General features: G+C 38.0%; 1 protein-coding gene across 1 annotated transcript in view; it reads left to right on the plus strand.

Annotated features, from left to right (window-relative positions):
- Window positions 1–11,382, plus strand: part of sema4ga (sema domain, immunoglobulin domain (Ig), transmembrane domain (TM) and short cytoplasmic domain, (semaphorin) 4Ga) — a 39,135-nt gene extending 27,753 nt beyond the window's left edge. Inside the window, exons 9-15 of the mRNA XM_081351231.1 lie at window positions 125–300; window positions 2,507–2,654; window positions 4,158–4,380; window positions 4,628–4,743; window positions 4,920–5,074; window positions 5,697–5,758; window positions 6,363–11,382. Coding sequence (XP_081207357.1) covers window positions 125–300; window positions 2,507–2,654; window positions 4,158–4,380; window positions 4,628–4,743; window positions 4,920–5,074; window positions 5,697–5,758; window positions 6,363–7,276 — 1,794 coding nt within the window. The 3' untranslated portion in view covers window positions 7,277–11,382. The remainder of the gene's footprint in view (window positions 1–124; window positions 301–2,506; window positions 2,655–4,157; window positions 4,381–4,627; window positions 4,744–4,919; window positions 5,075–5,696; window positions 5,759–6,362) is intronic.
- Window positions 11,383–22,771: the final 11,389 nt, after the last annotated feature.

Here is a 22,771-nt window from a genome sequence, read left to right on the forward strand (position 1 = left end):
GTTGAATTTTCAGCAGCCATTCTTCAGTGTCCAACTTTTGAATGGTAGTGTTGGCATACCTTCTGGAATCTGCTGTTGCTTCTTATGATTTTCTTTCAGCTGTTTTCTGTTCTTCATCTTGTAGAGAGACAGAGGAGGTCTTCTCACGCTACAGAAGAAGTGGACCTCCTTCCTGAAGGCACGACTGACGTGTTCTTTACCGGACTATGAATTTCACTTCAACGTGTTGCGGAGTGTGTTTTTTCTGGAGGGCTCCAGCTCTCAGGACTCTGTTTTCTATGGCATATTTGGCCTGGAATGGTAAGATCACTTTTGTACAATCCTTCAATATCCGTTTTTCGCATAATGGGCTGTTTATTTACTTGCAATTGTGTTTTGATGTCCATTACATCTGTTATCTGTCATGATGATCGCCACTTCTTCTGGTTCTACTTCTCAGAAAGACTGGATCTTAGTGATCTGCAGTGGGTTCAAGCTCTTAAACTCTTAAATGAAAGCAAACCACCTTTCTTAAATGATCCTGGCAGTTGAGCATGTTGTGTTGCCATACATGGCATGCAAATAACACCTCAGTCGATAATGATTAAAGGATTCTGCGAGGTAGCATCATGTAATTTTGCTGTGACTGTTGAGTTGGTTGATATAGATTTTGTCTATTAGTAAGTTCATCTGTCAGCCTGGACACACTCTTTGCTTTGCCTCATTCTGGCCGTATACATCAAGTGAGGCGACAGTATTTACAGTCCACCAGGATCATCAGAATGAAAATCGCTGACACTTCCTCTGGCTGTCTGCAGCACAAAGCATGTTTTATTCATAAGCAGGTCACAATCTCTCAGGAGATCAGAAAATTTGCTCTGGACACGTATAGCCAGGCTTTGACTCGTCATTGCTAAAACTGTAAAAATCCTAAAAGTTGTTCTTTGAAGCTTGAGGTCCACATTTCTATTTTTGTAAAGAATTTTCTTTTTATTCAATTGTTTCCTTTCACACATATTTTCAGCGCTAAACTGGTTATAGCACATAGGTCGCACGCGCGTTACGTCTGCCGTTGTGACTGACGTGACAGTTTTGACGCCCTGCTGAAACCAGAGGGGAGGTTCTGATGAGCTGCCAGGCAATCAATCTGTGGGTTGCGGCTGCCTGAGGCGCAAACCGCAAACAAACGAGTAACAGTGATGAATGACAGGACTGGATGAACCATAATGTCTTCTACGCTAGAAAATAATTAGGAAGCAGAAGAAGAGCGAGCAAAACAAGGACAGATAAATAAAATGAGAGTGAGTGCGTCAGCTGAGCTCTGATGACCTGACCACACTGACCTCTGGCAGCGTAAGGTTGAACGACTGCTGTGTCACCATGTCATCAGCTTGGGTGTAAAGTTTACATTGACGTGGGTGTTTGTTTTCCTGAGTATTAGGCAAGTCTGAATCAGACATGGAATCTCAAGTAAAAGACCTTTTCTCTTAAAGGTATAGTTCACCCATAAATGAAACATTTTCATTGTTTACATCATGGGTGCCCAATCCTGTTCCTGGAGATCTACCTAGCTGCAGAGTTCAGATCCAAACCCTGACACAACACACCTGTCTGTAATTATCAAGTAATCTTAATTAGCTGGTTCAGTTGTGTTTGATCAGGGTGGGATCTGAACTTTGCAGGAAGGTAGATCTTCAGGAACAGGATTGGGCACCCCTGGATTACATCATTTGATCATGTTGATGATTTTTTTGTGGACTCAGGCTCCATAAAGGTAGATTTTATGTGCTATATACTGTTTTATAGACATTAAATCTTATAAATCATATATCAAATAAACCCACTGATCTCTCAAGACAATCTTGAAATTTCGCTAAAAATCGCAAAGTAACATTACCCTGATGATACATTCAAATCAGCATAATTTGCAATGCCTAGGCATATTTCAAGGCATAATGTCACATGAACTTTCCACAATATCCGACATTCGCGTACGATTTTCACATTCTACTGTCACTTTTAATAAGTGCCCCTTCCTCTTTTTCTCAATAGGTTTGCACTGATCACTTGAGGAGCTTTGTCTATGTTCCTGTCTCGCCCCCTTCACCCACTCACTGTCATCCCTCACCTCTCTCACACGCTTTTTAATAAATTTGTATTCTATTTTTCTTGTTTCCATGGTTACACAGTGGGCTTATGAGGGTTCTATGCTGACATGCCAAGACCTTGAGAAACAATGAGCGCAGCACAAGCTGAGAGGCTCTTCGGTTAATAAACCCAAGTGTACCAACTAGAAACTGGATCAGCTACAAAGCGCTCACACCTAGGCTGATTCACCACTTTCATGAATGCTCCTTCTATTCACTAATTTTCTTTGTGCTCCCTTGAAATATATCCTAAAGAAATGGCTGAGTGTGGGTGTTCATAGTCCCAGCGTTGGTTCAGGGTTTTACCTGACATCATGTAGTGTTGGATTTCTCTCCTTTGTACTGCTTTGAAAGAATACTCACCAGAGCTTCTTTTTCAGGAAAAATGTAAAAGCATCTGCTATCTGCCAGTACTCCATTTCGGATATCCAGTGGGCCTTTGAGGGGCCTTACATGGAGAGCAAAGAAGACTCCAGCTCTAAATGGGCACAGTACACAGGGAAAGTGCCAGAACCTCGACCCGGCTCGGTAAGGCCTATACAGGATTACAGCTATACTGATCCCCTGTTTCATCTTACACTGGCCTGATTATCCTCATCCCTGAAACTCTGCCTGCCTGCTGATTCTGATGGGGAAGCACAAGTCAGCACTTCACAGGTGGAGCTACTAAAGCTCTCTAACCGCTGTGCATGGTACAGGTAGAGCCTTGATCTAGTTTCATCCAGAAATCAGACGCTGATGAGCAATTTTATAGAGTGCACATGGAGAAAAGGGGTTTATTTCATCAAAGCTTTTGCCATGGAGATTAGCAGCAGGCAGAAAATCATTGCTGATTGGCTGCATTATGAATTTTGAATGTGTGATATTTCTAATGAGTGAGTCTGAATGCGAGTGAGGGTTGATATTGCACCTTTAATTGATGTTTGGAAGTTTTCAGAAATGTAAAGGAAAGAACAATTTTGGTTTTCCCTGGCCTATTTTAGGTTTTTGAAAAAGAAGCCTTTCCTGCAAAGTTTTCTTTGTGAATGCTTAGCAATTTCTGTCAGATAATTAAAATGACTGTTAAATTGTACATTTTCAGTCAAGAGACTGAGAAAAGCTAAATGTCCTACATTCTCGATGGGTTCTTGGAAATTAGTTGGTAATCCCACTGAGCAAGAAGAAGGGATAATTTCAGACCCTGCATTGTTTGAGTCTGCTAGCCTTTCAAGGCTGTGAAAATATGGCTGCGTACAGTAATGGCCAAAAGTGATGTCTGATGGGGACATTTGTTTTTAACTCTTTTCCCACCAGCGTTTTTGAAAAAAAGTTTCCAGTCATCACCAGCATAATTGCATTATTATCAACATTTGAATGTGGGAGTTTAATAAAAAAGCAACATTTTGAGCAAAAAGGCTGAGAAAATCGCATTTTTGTCAAAGGCTATGTCTGGATCGGATTCAGAATGATTATCAAAACATAAATGGAGTAGATCGAGTCCATCAACACCCCCAAAGCTTGCTCAGTCCTATAGCTCATCCTGGGTCGACATTTCATTCAGTAACGTTAGACATCAGTTTTGATTTATATGTGGTTTAATGTTGATGGTTGCATTATTTTACATATGCATATCATATGCTTACATAGGCTATTGCTTGTTTCTGCTGCTTCTTTGCCTGTGTTTTGATCAGGTGATCAGTCTTTCGGAAGATGCATAATAGCGCCCCCTACCGTATAACAGTGAAAACACGGAAAGCTGGAAAATACCTTTAAATCATCAAAATATAAGGAAAATATTAAATACATATATATATATTTTATATTTTAAATACAATGGCATTATTACGTTATCACAAATAAAAACAATTGACTGGACTCCAAGCACAACTATGCAAATGCTTACTAAATCATTAACAAATTTGTAATAATATTTGAATAAAGGGTAAACAGGTCAATTTTCCTAGGACAGACATCACTTTTGGCCACTACTGTGCGTGTATTGTTGGAAGGTGACTTTACCTCACTTGTGCTTTGCTTTCCATTTCTCTTCAGTGCATCACAGATCAACTTAGAGCAAGAGGCATCAACTCATCCACCAACCTGCCAGATGACGTACTTCATTTTGTCCGTCGCCATCCGCTCATGTACAGGCAAATCCTTCCTCAAGGACAGCGCCCCCTGCTGTTTAGGAGGAATGTGGACTACACTAAAATTGCCGTACACAAAGTGACTGCTCTAGATGGTCAGATATACCACGTACTCTTCATTGGGACAGGTACTGCAGTGACCTCACTTTAGCTCTTATCTATCAAAAACCTGGCAGTTTATTTGAGGTTTTTTGATCTGTTGTTGTGCAGGTCCAAATAAAACATAATCTGTAGTGGTAATTTACTAAATATATTCAGTGAAGCCAAAAAATATTGCATTCTATAACAATTTTTATTAAAGTATTAAATCATTTATCTGAAATAAAAGTGGTTTGACACTGGAATGTCTTTAATCTGGTTTCTATGTTCCTCCAGATGAAGGTTGGCTACAGCGGGCTGTGATGGTTAATGGTCAGCTTCACATCATTGAGGAGCTGCAGCTGTTCGAGGAGCCCCAGCCAGTGGACAGTATAGTCATCTCTGAGAAACAGGTGAGAAAGAAGTGTCTACACTCTTGAAGTTGTAAATACATTATTACAACAGGTTGTTCCCATTATAAAGTTTGCAAGTCCATTATATCCTGTTTAAATTTATATGGGTGTAATTTGATTTTTTTGCACAGCCCACAATGTGAATCTTACTACCCACTTGAACCTTTCTTTGTCAGATGAGTGTGTATGTGGGTTCGCCCAGCTCAGTGGTGCAGTTGCCCTTGTCCACATGCAGCAGATACTCCTCGTGCTTCGACTGCGTGATGGCACGCGATCCCTTCTGTGGCTGGGATGGACTGGAGTGTGTGGACATTACATCACACAACAACAGGTACGAATGCATGGTCATAAATGCTAGTACCTCTGCTGTCCTTATTAACTATTTAATTAACTGAATGAAACTGTGCAATTGGGATTGACATCATATCTCAATGCAAGTACTCTGTTAATAAGGACAGCTTGATTTTTTTTATGCATGTCATGGAACATGGAATGCGTATTGGAAAAGGCCAGAGTTGGTGAACTTTGATCAATGAAACATTAGTAACGCACAATATGTGCCATATTAGTTGTCAGACAATTTAATATTTATTATTTTCTGCATCAGAATATTTAATTATATTTTATATTGAAATATTTCATTGAGCATGCTCCTTTCCCATATTTTTACATTTACTGTAGATTACCTTTGCTGTCATCTAACGCTCATTTACCTGAAGTAAATCAAGCACTTGAATATCCATTTTTTTCATGCTGTACATTATATTGATGTGATACCTAGATTCACTTGTTGCATTAAAAATCTCTGTTTAAAGTTTTTAATGTTTTTAATTGTATTTTTCATTTAGATAATCACACATTTATCAGTGACCGGCCATTGTATGAAAATAATTAGTATCGGTTAGAATTCTAATGCCGGTGTGTCCCAAATAATAACCTCTCACTATCTACAGAGCTAATCTGACCCAGGATATTCTGAATGGAAACCAGGGCTGTGAGGAATCCACAGCAGACGGTATGAAACACATTTTTTATATTAGTCAGTGTTATGGTGGTGATTCAGTGTTATTTTAGTTTTATACTCTTATGGTATTTATTAATATTTTGAATGAGCATTCATTTTTATATTCTCTGTTTTCATTTTAATTTCTATTGTCTTTGTTATTGGTTTTTGTTTTCTTAAAAAATTATATTTAGTTTTAATTGATTTTTATTTCACTTTTTGTTTTAGAAATTTAGTACTTCAACTTATTTCAGCAACATTTGTAATTTTTCATTTAGGTTTTTTTTAATATCATTTTTCAATATTTATGTTTTATTCCAGGTTTATTTCAGTTAATGAAAACTATTTTAAGTTTTAGTCAACAATAACAACTCTGTGATTGTTGCTTTCCAAATCAGTGTAGTCAGTTTGTCTCCTTATTCCTCAGTTAGTCATAGCAAATGGTATATGTCAGATAAGTCGGGATGGGATGAAGTAGATATTAGCCAATATCTAAGGTTACAGGTTATTCCTAATTAGAAGAGTCCAATGAATTACCATTACTGCAGTGATATTATCAAGCCAAGTAACCCTGAGTGACTTATATCCCTGTTACTGATGTTTGTGTGTGTCATAGACCAAGTGTTACACCGCTCTCGCTCTGTGATGGCGGGCGATGACGTGCTGCTTCAGTGTGAGCTCAGCTCCAATCTGGCAACCCCTGAGTGGACACTGAATGGAGAGAAACTGCAGGGTTACGGGCTGGACTCTGGCTACCGCGTCGGCACTGACGGTCTCCTGGTCATCGAGGCACGGTCTTACCAGAGCGGCCGCTACTGCTGCTTCGCCCTGGAAAACAGTGTCCATGTTCCTGTGGTGATCTACAGCTTAACAGTTCGCCAGGAGCTTCCTGCACCTCCTCCTGTGGAGCCAACACAGCCACACTTGACCACAGCGATCTACTGGTCCTTTCAGACTTCCCAAAGTGACTCCCCGGAGGACTTCAATCCAACCCCAATGTCTCCTCGCTTCGAGTTCCTGTCCATGAGGAACATGGAGGCCATGTACCTATCCCTAATCACAATCCTAGGAGGCCTTTGTTTTGTTCTAACAGTCGTCCTGCTGTACGTGGGATTCTGTTTGCAAGGGCGGAGAGGTAAATACTCTTTGCGGGCCGCTTCTCATGCTGAAAAGAAGCGAGGTGCTCACATGGAGCTCAAGACCATCTCCAGCCACTGCAACGGGAAAGCCGACGCTCACGACGGCCTGCTGCAGATTGTTCCCGGAGAAGCAGCAACGTCACCCAACAAAGAGCTTCCTCCCGCTCCACCTCTCCCACCGCCTTCAGAATCAGAGTACGTCAATGGACTCTCTGCCACCTTACCCAGCGTCTTACGCAAGATGAATGGCAACAGCTATGTGTTACTGAGACAGACGGATGGAGATACCACATCTCCGCTCTATTACTCCTTCACGGAGGAGCTCAACAGGATCCTGGAGAAGAGGAAGCACACGCAACTGTGTAGTAAACCTGACGAGAGCTCGGTGTGAACCGTACCTACCCTGTGGAGATGTTTTCGAACTGCTGGTGTCCTCTAAAATGTTCAAGGGATGTATCATTGTCTAATACCCCCTTTTTTACTTCAACGGGATGCTAATAAGTAGCCACAGCAGCAGCTTTTATTGGAAGATAAACAAAACATTGGTGTTCTTCTAAAAGGACAAACTGCCTCTCCGTTTACATTTCAAAAGTAGAGCTTTTGACTTTCAGCAGACTGAGGAATGCCCACCGGTTACAAAATAGCAAAGAACGAACACATGGAAATTCTACCTCAGCAAGTTATATCACACAGCTCTCGGCTTATTTCAGCGTGCTTGTGTTAAAATCGGGGTTGGAGTTGGGGATGTATAGTTAGGGACACGCAGCAAGGGAATCTTCAAAGCAAGAGTCCATCTTGGGGAATCATATAAATGATTCCGTTACAACTGGTTAGAAGAGACGTTTACAAGGAAGAATTGTAAAAAAGCTACGAGATGAACTCAAATTGAGGTTTTGCGCCTGGTCAAGTCGCATGGAAACTCTAGTGCTGTAAAGCACTGAATGTGTCTGATATGTGCTTTATTTGAATATTTTCTAATTTATGCCAACACTGACCATATCAGTAACAGCTTGTAATAATAATCTTGATTAAGAAGAGCAGGGATAACAGACTTTGAATACAATGAGAAATGCACTTGATGGTACTAACTGTGTAAAAAAGGCTTTTATTAATAGTTTCACAGGGGTGGGAACCAGGGAACATGACAGTATTAACCACTGAGATGCACTTTATGTACCGGTAGCATTTGTTTTCCCTGAGGTGCTGCTTATTCTGACAGATCTGGAGAGGATGGAATGGATTACAAGGACGGGAAGATTGCGAATTATGTGAAAGTGACAATACGATAAAACTGTGTGGCTCTCTGATTTGAAAATGCTGCGAGAGGGAAGACTACAGTATGTGGACAGAATGAGTACCTGTATGACCCTGAAAAATGGACCACTAAACATGCTAAATCTGGATTCGGATCTGTACGTCTCTAATAAGTCAACATGCACAAGAACTGACATGATTCCTTATTGGATTCCTTGATCAGAATTCCAGTCATTAGCTGCGAGGTTTCCATGGCAACCACAGAGTAGAGGTAAAGCTGATGCTGACCTTTTTAGATTATCCTTTTGACATGACCAATTATTTCAGCACCTCTTACAGTCAGGTCTTAACAGCTTGAAATTGGGCTTCTGCTGCCAGTAAATAAACTAAATTCAGTTCTAGTCGGGTCATGATGAACAATGAGTATTGTAACATGGTTATATTGGGGTGGTTTGATTATCCTATCTCTTCCAGTAAGTCCATTAAACTGTTGTGCAAATGTTCGTCCTGGAACTGGTCCAGCTTCAGCTGCCCACACTTGCGTGCAAGAGCGTTTTGGCGTATCTCCCGCCACTTAAGGAGAGCGTAGCACCTGGTTCTGTCTGTTTAGATCAGAATATGCAGATTGCAGCGGAGCCGAATGGAGAACATTAAGGCCACATGTTCAGAACAGAGCTAAGATGAGCACTGCTGATAAGTGTAGTTTGCTTTCTTCCTTAATCTTTGTGTTCAGACTCATTGTTTTTGTCTTGTTGAATGATTCTGTCTTTTTTAGTAGAGTTGGACTTATTTTTTATTTTTTTTCACTTTATTTTTTATTCCAAAGTGCTTTGTTGAAGGCATAGTGCACCTAAACATTTAAAATAATGTCATAATTTAATTATTTACTTGCCTTCATGTCTTTACAAACCTGTACAGTATGTTATTACTTTTTCATTGGGCTTAGTCATTTTGAAGTATATTCCCTCAGTTCTTTCCATGCAACAACAGTTCATAGTGACCAAAAAGGATGCAATAAAATAAAAAATACAACACACATTTAAAATCTTCCAAAGCCAGATTCAAAATGTATCACGATGCTAAAATCTCTTGAATATTCTAATTTTAAAGAAATGAGAAATGCACTTGATTAATAGTTAGTGCGAATAAAGCACATAAGACACGTGGACCACTTTTATGTTGCCTTTATGGAGCTTTGTCATTTTTGGAGCCATTCCTGCCATTAATCTTTCATTTTTTACTCCATCATCTCTCCATCTCTGAATCCCCCACAATTTCCATTTGACAAAGGGCATTCATGTCCGTGCATACACCTCCATCATAGTCTCTAATGAGAGCAGAATAGATCTGCATCCACGTCTGACCTCGACTCTCCCAGAGGGTCACAAGCTGTGATTAGATGCTTGTCTTCATGCAGCTCATACGGTCTGTGCTTGCAATGTTTACATCCCGTGAGACTTATATTCCTTCGAGAGAGGCACTCCTGCAGAATCTTCTAACATGCCAGGGCAGGTTTGTGGATGAGAAATATCTCGACTGCTGCCCGCATTCAAAGTGAATTTCAAGTGCACTAGAGAGAGAACGAGATTGACAGAGAAAGATCAAAAGAGAGACTGGAGATTGCATTGAAATAGATTGGGAAATGGTCATTAAGCCTTTTATCCTCATTTAGGGCAACTACACAAAGCACTCAGCAGTGCTCATATCTCCTTCCAGATTCAAAAATGTCACGTTAATGTTGCTAAAATGCCATTGGTTCTCCTGGGTGAAGTAACTGAGCAAGACATGGTACTTTTGAATTCTAGGCATGAGCAATTTCGCTCTGTTCATCGCATATTGCATGGCTTCAGAAAAGTTGATATACCACTTTTTTTGGGGGGTCTTTTTTCATTAAATACAGTTTTTTTAATGGCAAGCTACATAGTGATTTCAATTTTAGCAAATAATAGCAGCATACATGTTTGGAATGACACAAAGGAGACTAAATAATAACCAAATTCTTGGGTAAAATATCCCTTCAAACAAAACAGAACCTTTAGCCTTTGGCCATTGTGGGTTTCTTTTTTGACAGATGTCAAAAGAGTCGGATCAGCTTCTGTTTGATGCACAGTCCCAAGAAGTGAAATGAATGGATCAAGACAATATGACATTGTCAAAATATGAGATTTTCAGACAAAACAATAGATCTCTTTGCCGTGTAATCCATAAAATATAATGGAGTCACCGCTGAGGTATATGGGAGAATTGTTATCAATCAAGTGTGTTACATTGTTTTGTTGTTGTACTATTAAGCCATTTGCTATTTTCAATACGAACTACATAATTACTTAATAAATAATTAAAGAGGTTTATGCCCTGTATAGATGACCAGAAAAGACATATATTGAGTTAATGGTCCCTTCAGTCATGCATACTTTATTCCAGTATATACAGTATAATTAAAAAATGTGTCAGTGGAAATATTTATTTTATAGCTTTGTACAGTTTTATGTATATTTATTTAATTAGTGTTTCAAACTGGGATTTTCTAAATTGTGGTTAATGGTGCATGCTATGCATATTTGCAAACATTATTTACAATTTTCGAAAAAAACTAATAATAATAATAGATATAATAACATAGATGATGCTGATCATAATAATAATAATAATAATAATAAAGGAAATGTAATACCCATAGCATGATAAAATTCCTATTATTACAGTATTTTCCAAAATTGTAAAAAATTGTTTCCAGTTGTACATGTGCTACAATGTTACTCAACATTCCAACCAAGATTGTATGCTTCCTTGTGTAAGGTTTCTTGTGTTCTGAAAATATAGTTAAATCTCCTGCAGAGCAGACCATGTCTCGAGTCACTTCAGTCCACAGTTGTATGCCTCTTCAGTCGTGGGTAGGTTTGTGTGGGCTGCCTCTGGAACTGCATTTAATGAAGCTGTTTAGACCTACGCCTGTCACCATGGTGAAAAGACCATAGAATTATTATGAATTTGCTTAATGTTTCATTCTTGCCACGTGTTTGTTCAGACAGTCAAAGCCCAAGGTATGAATTTAATGTGTATTTTTTCCTTTGGCACAGTGTTATGTTTTGTGTTTAATTAACAGTAACACTACAGGGACATGCTTGCAGGGGAGGAGGCTGAGAAGTGTGAATCCATTATGTTCAACATTGGAAACTTGTAAGTCTGACATTTGTTTTGTTTACATTTTACCTGGTCAATTCTTTTAATAAACAGTATTGAAGCTTCTGTTTGTGTCTTTTTGGATTGGTATTACATTAAATAAATGCAGCTTGGGCACTTTGGGAAGTCTGAAATGCAGTCAAGCATATTCAAAATGAGGTTAGCATACCTCACCTGTGTTGACATGTAAATGCCACTTGATACATCAAACACAGCTGGAACAGGTTGTTCTGTGGTCAAGTGGTATGACAATGTTTTCTGTTTGAGAGGTGCTTCATTGATGAGGGTGGCCACAAATCCCCAGTTCATCCATTAAAAAAGGAGTAGGCTACACTCAGAAAAAAAGATATAAAAGCTGTCACTGGGGAGTTACCTTTTCAGAAGGGTACATATACAGTGAGGAAAATAAGTATTTGAACACCCTGCTATTTTGCAAGTTCTCCCACTTAGAAATCATGGAGGGGTCTGAAATTGTCATCATAGGTGCATGTCCACTGTGAGAGACATAATCTAAAAAAAAAAATCCAGAAATCACAATGTATGATTTTTTAACTATTTATTTGTATGATACAGCTGCAAATAAGTATTTGAACACCTGAGAAAATCAATGTTAATATTTGGTACAGTAGCCTTTGTTTGCAATTACAGAGGTCAAACGTTTCCTGTAGTTTTTCACCAGGTTTGCACACACTGCAGGAGGGATTTTGGCCCACTCCTCCACACAGATCTTCTCTAGATCAGTCAGGTTTCTGGGCTGTCGCTGAGAAACACGGAGTTTGAGCTCCCTCCAAAGATTCTCTATTGGGTTTAGGTCTGGGGACTGGCTAGGCCATGCCAGAACCTTGATATGCTTCTTACAGAGCCATTCCTTGGTTATCCTGGCTGTGTGCTTCGGGTCATTGTCATGTTGGAAGACCCAGCCTCGACCCATCTTCAATGCTCTAACTGAGGGAAGGAGGTTGTTCCCCAAAATCTCGCAATACATGGCCCCGGTCATCCTCTCCTTAATACAGTGCAGTCGCCCTGTCCCTACCACCCCCATGCTTCACAGTAGGGATGGTGTTCTTGGGATGGTACTCATCATTCTTCTTCCTCCAAACACGTTTAGTGGAATTATGACCAAAAAGTTCTATTTTGGTCTCATCTGACCACATGACTTTCTCCCATGACTCCTCTGGATCATCCAAATGGTCATTGGCAAACTTAAGACGGGCCTTGACGTGTGCTGGTTTAAGCAGGGGAACCTTCTGTGCCATGCATGATTTCAAACCATGACGTCTTAGTGTATTACCAACAGTAACCTTGGAAACGGTGGTCCCAGCTCTTTTCAGGTCATTGACCAGCTCCTCCCATGTAGTTCTGGGCTGATTTCTCACCTTTCTTAGGATCATTGAGACCCCACGAGGTGAGATCTTGCATGGAGCAAGATGTTGTTTAGCTTCATGTTTAGCTGCTTCCATTTTCTAATGATTGCTCCAACAGTGGACCTTTTTTCACCATGCTGCTTGGCAATTTCCCTGTAGCCCTTTCCAGCCTTGTGGAGGTGTACAATTTTGTCTCTAGTGTCTTTGGACAGCTCTTTGGTCTTGGCCATGTTAGTAGTTGGATTCTTACTGATTGTATGGGGTGGACAGGTGTCTTTATGCAGCTAACGACCTCAAACAGGTGCATCTAATTTAGGATAATAAATGGAGTGGAGGTGGACATTTTAAAGGCAGACTAACAGGTCTTTGAGGGTCAGAATTCTAGCTGATAGACAGGTGTTCAAATTCTTATTTGCAGCTGTATCATACAAATAAATAGTTAAAAAATCATATATTGTGATTTCTGGATTTTTATTTTTGATTATGTCTCTCACAGTGGACATGCACCTACGATGACAATTTCAGACCCCTCAATATTTCCAAGTGGGAGAACTTGCAAAATAGCAGGGTGTTCAAATACTTATTTTCCTCACTGTATTAGTTCCTAAAAGGAACAGAAGTGTACCTTTTGAAAAGGTACTACCTCAGTGACAGCTTTTGTACCTTTTTTTCTGAAAGTGTATTTATTGTATTATTAATAATGACTAGTGTGCTATAATCTAATCTGGTCTATACACATCCTGCATAAACTGGTATTAATCTGTCACCATCACTCACAAACCATATATTCATATTAGTTGTACCCAGAGTCGAGGAGGGAACAGTCACTGTGATTTTGCCCAGTAAGACATGTTCCCCTGGAACAACTTTCTAGTCTGAAAATTTAGTCCTAACTTATCCCTATAAAATAAGAGATATGTGATATATTTGATCGAAATATGTGAATAATACTGATGTAGAAGCACCTAACCTTGGTTGCAAGTCTAAACATAAACTATAAACTGGTCCCTCAAATCTGATTGGTTGATTGAAATGTTGTTCCAGGATCAACAAAGATGTTGATCCAGGAACATGTTGTACTTGGTGAAATGATGTTCACCATAGGGACATACTGTAACTGTAAGCTCTGAAAGAGCAATCATATGAATCTCTAAAGACTTTCAAACATACGGCATCATAGTAAACCATGATGTCACATGACAAAAGAAGTGTGCAGGGTTATGCTGGTCCTTACGTTGGTTATCGCCCGGTGGAATGATACAGGAGAAAAGAAAGGTAGATAAGCAGTGTTTGTACGTGAGGAGTGTCGTTTTTTTTTATTGCTGGAGTCTCTATGGAAAGTGTCTCATTAAGGACAGAATGCTCAAGCATAGGCCTACCTGCTTTTTTCCTCGTCATCACGATGTTGCCCATCACAGAAGATCTTTGTTTGTGTGTATGATGGGGGGGATTTCTTCTTCTGTTTTGACTCCTTTACACATTTTATAGACCTTATGTATCCCCGCTCCTTTTCAGCGCTGCGCTCATAGAGAGCCTAAGTCCCGCCCCTACGCTTCCGGCTCATGGGACCTTCGGAAAAAAATATGTATGGAAGTCAATGGCGAGAGATAACTTATCTTTTTATTCCGTCTGAACTGTGCCCTGAACTACACATATGATGTTTGTCAATTTAAAAGATAATTATGAAAGTCAAGAAAGTTGCAGTTTGTCATAAAACAGAAGAGTAACGTTTAGTTTTATGTGAAAATCGCTCAATGAACTACATCACTCGTCTCCCATTATGTAGGCCTACGTCACAAGATCCGTTGCTCGTATGTGTGTATTCTGGCTCAAAACACTCAGGCATGACGGCGTAACGTTACGATTATAAGGTAAGACTATAGAAAAAATGACAGACGTTAGCTTCAGTAAAGTTAGCTTCATTCATTGAGAAAAAAAGGTATGACGTCGCATGTGCGCCTTCTGGGTTTGTAGTCTTTCTAATTACGTATTTTCAGTCTTATACCTCAGCAGTTTTACATCAAACTGCGACTTTCTTGACTTTAAAATGTATCTTTTAAATTGACAAACATCATATGTGTAAATCAGGGCACAATTCAAACGAGATCAAAATATTTGTTGTCTCTTGCCATTGACTACCATACAATATTTTTCCGAAATAAGGTCCCATGGTGGTCGACCGGAAGGGGAGGGACTTAGGCTCTCTATTGTCTTTTGACTTCCGGTCTGTATTTTCACAGCGATTCTGCGTGTTTATTAATGAACGGCTCGTTTTAAAATATTCTCGGTCGACTGACATTTGTTAAGAATCTGCTTTAAACATCACAGTCCTCATGATAACTTTCGTTAACTTTAAGTAAATCCACTTCAAAAGCTAATTACTCCTGGACAGCAATGCCATAGAAATATGCAGAAAAAAAACAGAAGTTAAAACAAAAGACAATATTCTAAAGATGGCTCTGGCGCATAAGGTCTAACGTTATAAGCTCTCCACAAGTTCTCAGCTGATCAAAATACCATCATATGTAGGCATACGCACATAATGAGCGCATTCCCAGATAAGATGTCTGTTAAAAGCATCTGCTGTGTAGGCTACAAACATCTGAGAAACGTCTTTAAGATGTCAGTTTTACATTCTAAATCATAAAAATCATAACATTTTCTAAATGTCTATTTAACATCTTACAGGAAACGTCCTACGTATTGCAGATAAGCAAACAGCAAACACGCACATCAAATAGACATCTCTGAGATGTATGTGTGATAGTCCAGCACACAGCATTGTTTTGGAAGTTCCGTCACGAAATATAAATAATAAAAGCTGACCAATCAGGTTGTGAACATATCCCGATTCCCGACCCCTATGCCTTTGGTTCAATGCTAAAATACCAATGTGAACGCACATGTGACCACATTTTGTCAAGGCTCAAATTCTCAAAACAGAAATTTGATTATAGATTACGAGGGCAAATTAATTAAAAAATAAGAATTTTTTAAATACTTTAAATACTTAAAGTAGGCCTATTTATAAGTTGGACAATGTTAATACTTGAATTATACAGTACCATCTTAATAAATAACACTAAAATTGACTTAATCTCTGACAAACTTAGTGGGTCACTTCTTCTGGAGATTCTGGACTAAAAACACCAGATAGACCTGCATTTCTTCTGCAGTCACATTCATGTATAATCTGTCCATCTTGAATTATGATAAGGCAAGCAAAATGATTCAAAACAACGTCACTCGTGACTCATGCCCTTCTGCATTCTTTACTTTATTTGCTATTATGTCAGTTGTTTATGACTCACTGTAGTGATCAGCAACTCATTTGTGTGTGTGTGTGTGTGTGTGTGTGTGTGTGTGTGTGTGTGTGTGTGTGTGTGTGTGTGTGTGTGTGTGTGTGTGTGTGTGTGTTAAAGGTTAAAGTGCAGTGATCCATATTGGAGACTCAAGAATTTATTCAAGCAGCCCGCTACACTTACCACACTTTAGGTATCACTGACTAATCAGGTGTTTGAAGGTTCCAGCTGAGCTGTGTAGGAGAATTGCAGGTAACCTCACTGTAAATTCTCTGGAGGATTCTCATACTCTGGAGGAACCCAACATGCTTCTACTGTGCGTGTGCTAGTAGTTACCAAGCAACAAAGGACTGTTTTAAATTTGTACCCTGGTACTGCTGTGAACTGTGAGTGGAGAATTGCAGGAAAAGACTACTTTATACTCTATGCTGGTCCTGGTGGAAGCTAAAGGGCAGAAGCAATTATCTAGTTTATAAAGGTTCCTATACCTTAACTTTAGGATTTAACTCACCTGTTAATTTATTTCCATGGCTTATGTCATGTCTGTAAAGATATTCATTTTCTGTAACCATAGGCAATAAAGTGACAATAACAAATTATAGTAAGATATTGTCCTTTATAACATGTTCTTTCCTTTCTTTTGTCTCTGTCTCAGATGCATTTGTTTGTTTTTGCAGGCAACACCCTGAACCAGAGGAACAGGCTATTCCCATTGCAGTAGCCTATATATATATATATATATATATATATATATATATATATATATATATATATATATATATATATATATATATATATATATATATATATATATATATATATATATATATATATATATATTTTACCATTATTTAGAATCACGTATTTGCTCTTCTTTTTTCACAACGTTTGTTTTGACACTGCATGATGCTTGACAAGAATTTGTTACTCCTCAGAATATGATAGACATGCAAGATCCTATTACAGTTGCCTTTTAGACGATGCCTGATCATATAAAGGGGAAAGTAGGCTATGAAGGTCTAGTGTCTTTTCTTTCAGATCTCAAAAATATGTAAACTCTCATATAGGCTACATTTGGTTATCCATATTTGATCTCGTTTCTAGTCTCTCGCTCTCTGATCGTTTTATGGTCGTTTTGCGCCACCTAGTGAAAAATCATGTAAAATACAAGCACTGCACAACACGAGTTCAGAGTATGCATCATATCTGAGGGGTATATGAGTGACGTGTTTGATTTTATTGACAACAACGAACAGAACAGATTATTAATATTATAACCATAATATAGCTTACTTACTCTCTTTTTTTAAAGGAATACTTCTGGTTACTGATAAAAGGTCATGTCATTTGTGCAAAAAAAAAGAAAGAAAGAAAAGATAATTATGACATACAGTTATCAATTCGAACCCTTGGGCTAAATTATTTCAACCCTATCAATTTAAGTTTGGAATATAAAATGTATCAAACATAAATTCTGGTATTATTAATCAGTTTAAGTTGTTATAGTTATAGCATTAGGCCTACAATTGGGAAAAATATGAATAACCCTTTGCATTTTCTTCATTTTATTGAGCTTACGAGGCCAATATGAGCATAATCATAATGGAATAGTGAAAACTTGAACCATATGATCGCAAATATGGTGTCAGAAATATCAAACTATAATTTTTAAAGGCAAAAAAGACAGCATAACGGGGACTGCAAGAACAAAAACTGCATATACAAGGAAATGTGCAAAGAATTTTAGAAAAAATGACAGTGAACAGTGAAAATAGAATTCTTTAATATGTGGAAATGATAATGAAATCCAAATAACAAATGATGATTAAAAATTATTGACAGCAGATTTATGTTTTGCAATGTATAGGCTACTTAGTAAAGTCGGTATGAAATGGAAGTTGCAATAGTGTTTTCTTCCGTATATCCAAGAGAAACGGCTTCTCGAACAAGGAAAAATGAAGTGCATAACTTGATCCATGAGGATTTGATTTGATCGTTGGATGGTTGTTGTTTGCTATTGATGTGATGTCATGTGAGTGACAGATTTTCCCTCCCTCGCGCCAGTAAACACGTCATCAGAGTGAAAGATGTCACTGTAAAAGAGAGAAGTTATATTGATTATAGATTACAAGGGCACATGAATTAATAATAATAATAATAATAATAATAGTCAATTTTATTACATGGTGACTTGAAATACTTAAAGTAGACCTATTTATAAGTGATTTGTCTCAGAAAATTATTCAGCTATCCAGTGCTTATTTAAATTAGATGGACAAATGTTATATCCTTCCATTTGTGTGACTCAAAACACTGAGGCTGAATGATTGCCTGGAAAGCTGGACAGTTTTCTTGACAAGGAGATACATTAGATTTAAAGTGGACTTTTTTAATTATACCAATAACAGTGTTTAGAATGTGTTGTGTCTGTGAGGTAAACATTGAGAAAAAAAGAAAAAAAAAATCAGTATGCCATTTACTTCCGATGTGTGAAGACAGCTGCAACACACTCATCCCTTTACATCCATGTGATCTATATTCAGTGTCATTCTCTCCAGAGAGATCAAACACAGCAGCTCTCAGCAGAAGCTTACGGTTTGAGTTCTGACCGCAAATGAAGTTAACTTTAATTGAGTTAGATGATCCTGCTGCAGAAAAATCCTGGATTAGAGATTATCTCACAGAGCGTTTATCTCTCAGAGGATGTTCCAGAGGGAATTGACCCAGTTAACAATACAGGCGCACTGTGTGCCAGTGGAAGCAGATGGCAGTGTAAACTCAACTGTATCAACCTGTAACAGTGCTGTCCTCAAATAAAGTTCACTTAAAATTACTAGAGACTAGTTTAGAGTCAAATATACTGACACTTGCTGGCTGGGTGGTGCTTGTATTTAGGTGCTTGACTGCTATACCTGTGAAACCTATAGAAACGTGCTACACCATCGTTCAAAAGTTTTGGGGTCAGTTTAAAGAAATGTTTTTATTAAGAATGGATTTATTAATTTGATCAAAAGTGACAGTACACATTTATAATGTTACAAAATATTTTTATTTCAAACTAAATTCTATTTCAAAAATAAATTTTAACAAAGTTTAAAAAAATTATAATATTTTTAGATTCGTTGTTACACATGAAATTGGTTGTTCATGTGTTTTAATGCATTATACTTTGTGTACATTTGAAGTATTAATGTATTATAAGTGTGGTTACAATTATTAATGAGATAATGTAATGCATTACAAGACATACAGTAATGAATGCATTAAGTATATTTTTATAATGCCTCAGATACAGGCTTGAATTAAAGTGTTACCAAAACTTTCAAAAGTTAATAGGATCATATATGCAGCTAAATATAAATATAGTTGAAACTTAGTTAAATAGTTAAACTGGCTGCTGTTACTCACTTTATTCTGTTTCCTCCTGTCCACTCACTGAACCATGTTATCTGAAACATCAGCAGTTTTCAGTAAACTGCTTTGAACATACTGATTTAACGGTGCAATTATAAACTATTGCTGCAATGACCTTTGTAAAATGGTACAGACACATTGACTGTCTGGATGTTTTATTTTAATGTAAATGTCTGATCTGTTTCTATATATGCTTAAGAAATGTGAGAATCTTGTTTTATGATCTGAGACACACGATCTCTGTCTCCAGCATGCAGAGAGGTTTTCTTTTCTTTGTGTGTCATTCTGAACTGAAGCAGGGCCTCAATAATGACACAGTGAGGAATCTGAACCCCACATCTGCTGGAAGCTCAGGCAAAAGACTGGGGCATTGTGGGAACCATTATGAAGACCCCCCCCCCCCCTCACCCCAGTTTTCCACAGACCTCATGTGGACCTTACAATCTACCTGACAGTTATTTTACTTTACATTCTTAAAGGTCTACTCTGTTTATACTTTTTTGTTTTAGTCATTCACCCATGTCTATCATGAACAAACAATCAAATTAGAATCACATTGGAAATAATTTTGAGTTCATTTTGAAATCTACGACTTACATACTCTTGGTGTCCCCTCTCTGAGCCCTTTTTCAAAGACCCATATTGTCCAACACAATATTCAAAGCCCCCTCCATATATACCGGCCCTATAAGATATTTAGTTTTTTTCCCCCTGCCGGAATTATGACAAAACTGCTTCTTTTCAAACCTTTTTAATAAAATTATATTAAATTACATTTTGTACAGGACTTTTTTCAGAACGGGACTTGCTACTACCTATACATACAAGACACGCTGCTGTGAGCAAGTAAGAGATGCTGCTGCTGTACAATATAGCATACATGAATTACCCGAAGCAGATCTATGGTGGAGCTGGGGAAGACAGACGAAGGGTTTCTGAAACCGCGCAGCGAATTGCTACGCAGACGCTGAACAAGTATTTGAAGGAAGAGCAACGAGCTCATTGGCTGCTGATACAGCAGGAACCAATCAGCTGTGCCCTGTAGAGAAAGATGTGATTGCAAAAAGATTGAGTTTAGGACCTATCACCTTGCGCCATCTAGAGTTTCATGACAGAACTTTGTATTTATTTAGGGAAAATAAAAATGATTTCAGTTGATTTTATGTTTTTTAAGCATTTTAATTTAGACGATATATTAAAGTCCTATGGGAAAATACCATAAAGTGAACACAGCGAAGTGCAATAATGTATTTTTAATGCAGCAGTTAAGATCCAGCCTGAAGATGTTTATATCTCAGCATTTCCACATGTCTCGTATCAACCGTACTCCTTCAGTATTGCGAATGAAAGCAAGTGAAGGAAAGGGTTTGTTTTTTTTCCTGGTGAAAGCCCACTGGAGAGAGATGAAGGGGTGGATAATAGGAAGAAAAAGACAGAGTGAACAGCTGCATGTACCGAAGTGTTCTTGGAGATTTCTTCCCATGTGGATGTACAAATGCCAGGGATGACAAACGCACAGCTGTTGAGGTGGTTAAACTCAGTTCTCATCCTGAATATATGAATGTGAGCGCAGTCACGCATATGTAAACTTATAAACACATAAATAACTATGTTAACACATAAGCTCTGGTTGTGTTTTCGGTTCACTGCACATTCCTCTGCAGAAACAGCCCACCCCTCCACATCCTCAGCTACAGACAGGAAACAAATGCAACCGAGCTAAAAGCCGTCTCTGACTATTCCACTGAGATAGGACCTAACTATCCACACACACACACACACACACACACACACACACACACACACACACACACACACACACACACACACACACACACACACACACACACAAACACACACAAGTAAAAACCTTGCTACTTGTGCTAGGATAATTTGAAAAATGCTGGGTTGTTTTAACCCAATTTGGGTCAAATATGAACAAACCCAAACGTTGGGTTAAAAATGTAGTTAAAAAATGTAACCCAATGGCTGGGTTTGTCCATATTTGACCCAAAGTTGGGTTGAAACAACACAGCAGTTTTTATGTTGTCCTAATGTTGGCTATACTGCTTCTATTGCTCTCCTCATTTGTAAGTCAATTTGGATAAAAGCACCAGCGAAATGATTAAATGTAAAATGTAATATATAAAATATATAAAATGCCTATATAAAATGTATCCATAAACTGTAACACTTTATAATAACGTCCTATTAGTTAAAGGTAGGCTACACTAGCTTTTTTTTTTTGTTCAAAATTTAAATAATGAGACAATACATCATCAATCCTTCTTCCAAAATGTTTATTTGTCTGAACCTTGTTCACTATGGTAAGCCTATCATAAGTGTTTACTGTATATATTTTAGAACTGTTGTAAGGTTTTCACGAGATTTGTTACTTTAATTAACGTTAATAAACATACAACAGTTTATTGTTCTCATTATATATATTAACATATGCAACATTTGGTGTTGAAAATAAATTTAACTAAGACTAAGCAATGCTTTATAAGTATTTTAGTATTTTATTTAGTTAACTAATGTTAACTTCATGTTAACTATAATGTAGTTAACTAACTAGGCTAACTAACGTTAACAAATGGAACCTTAATTTAAAGTGTTACCATATTTTGTCTTCTATTTAACTACTTTTGTCTTTATTTTTCCTAACTTTTCATTCATTGAACTTCTTAGATAACTTTTATACATTCTTTCATTTTCTCAAGACATTCATTCATTTAGCTTCACAAGGCTTAAGGAAGGGTCAGTAAGCTGTGGAATTAACTTCAGTCTTAGACCCATATTTCTCCATACTCCTTTTACACCAATTATGTCCTTTTTCATCCTTATTAACTCTGATGCTGAATTAATTCTTTATAAAAATCCAGTATAATTTGAAAATATGAGTGTGCTGTGCTGATGTGGCTGGACAGTGCTTACAGTAGATTAAAGATTGGAATGTGCCTCATAATTCCCATGCTTCTACCACGAAGAGTGTAGCATGCTGTATTTCTACAATACAATCGTTATTTAATCAACATGTCTTGCAGTTAATTTAATTAAGTTAAATCAGTTGGCGGACCTATAAACAACAAATGATGCTGATGCAATTGGAAAGCAAAATCTTTGTTAGATATGCTGATAATTGTAAATAATAGCATGCAAACAACACTATGTTTGAAGTTGTACTTTATGTGTGTGTGTTGTGTCTGATAAGCATATGCGGCAGTTTTACAGTTAAGCAATGTCTCTTTAAATGCATAGTGCCTAAAATAGTCTGTAGTCTTTGTTGCTGGATATAGCGCATGTGGATGTTCTCCATGGGAGTTTCAGCCGTTCCACATTAAGAGCAGCCCTTTACTTCTATTCCTG

This window comes from Scardinius erythrophthalmus, assembly GCF_964197995.2.
Source record: "Scardinius erythrophthalmus genome assembly, chromosome: 21".
Taxonomy (NCBI): Eukaryota; Metazoa; Chordata; class Actinopteri; order Cypriniformes; family Leuciscidae; genus Scardinius; species Scardinius erythrophthalmus.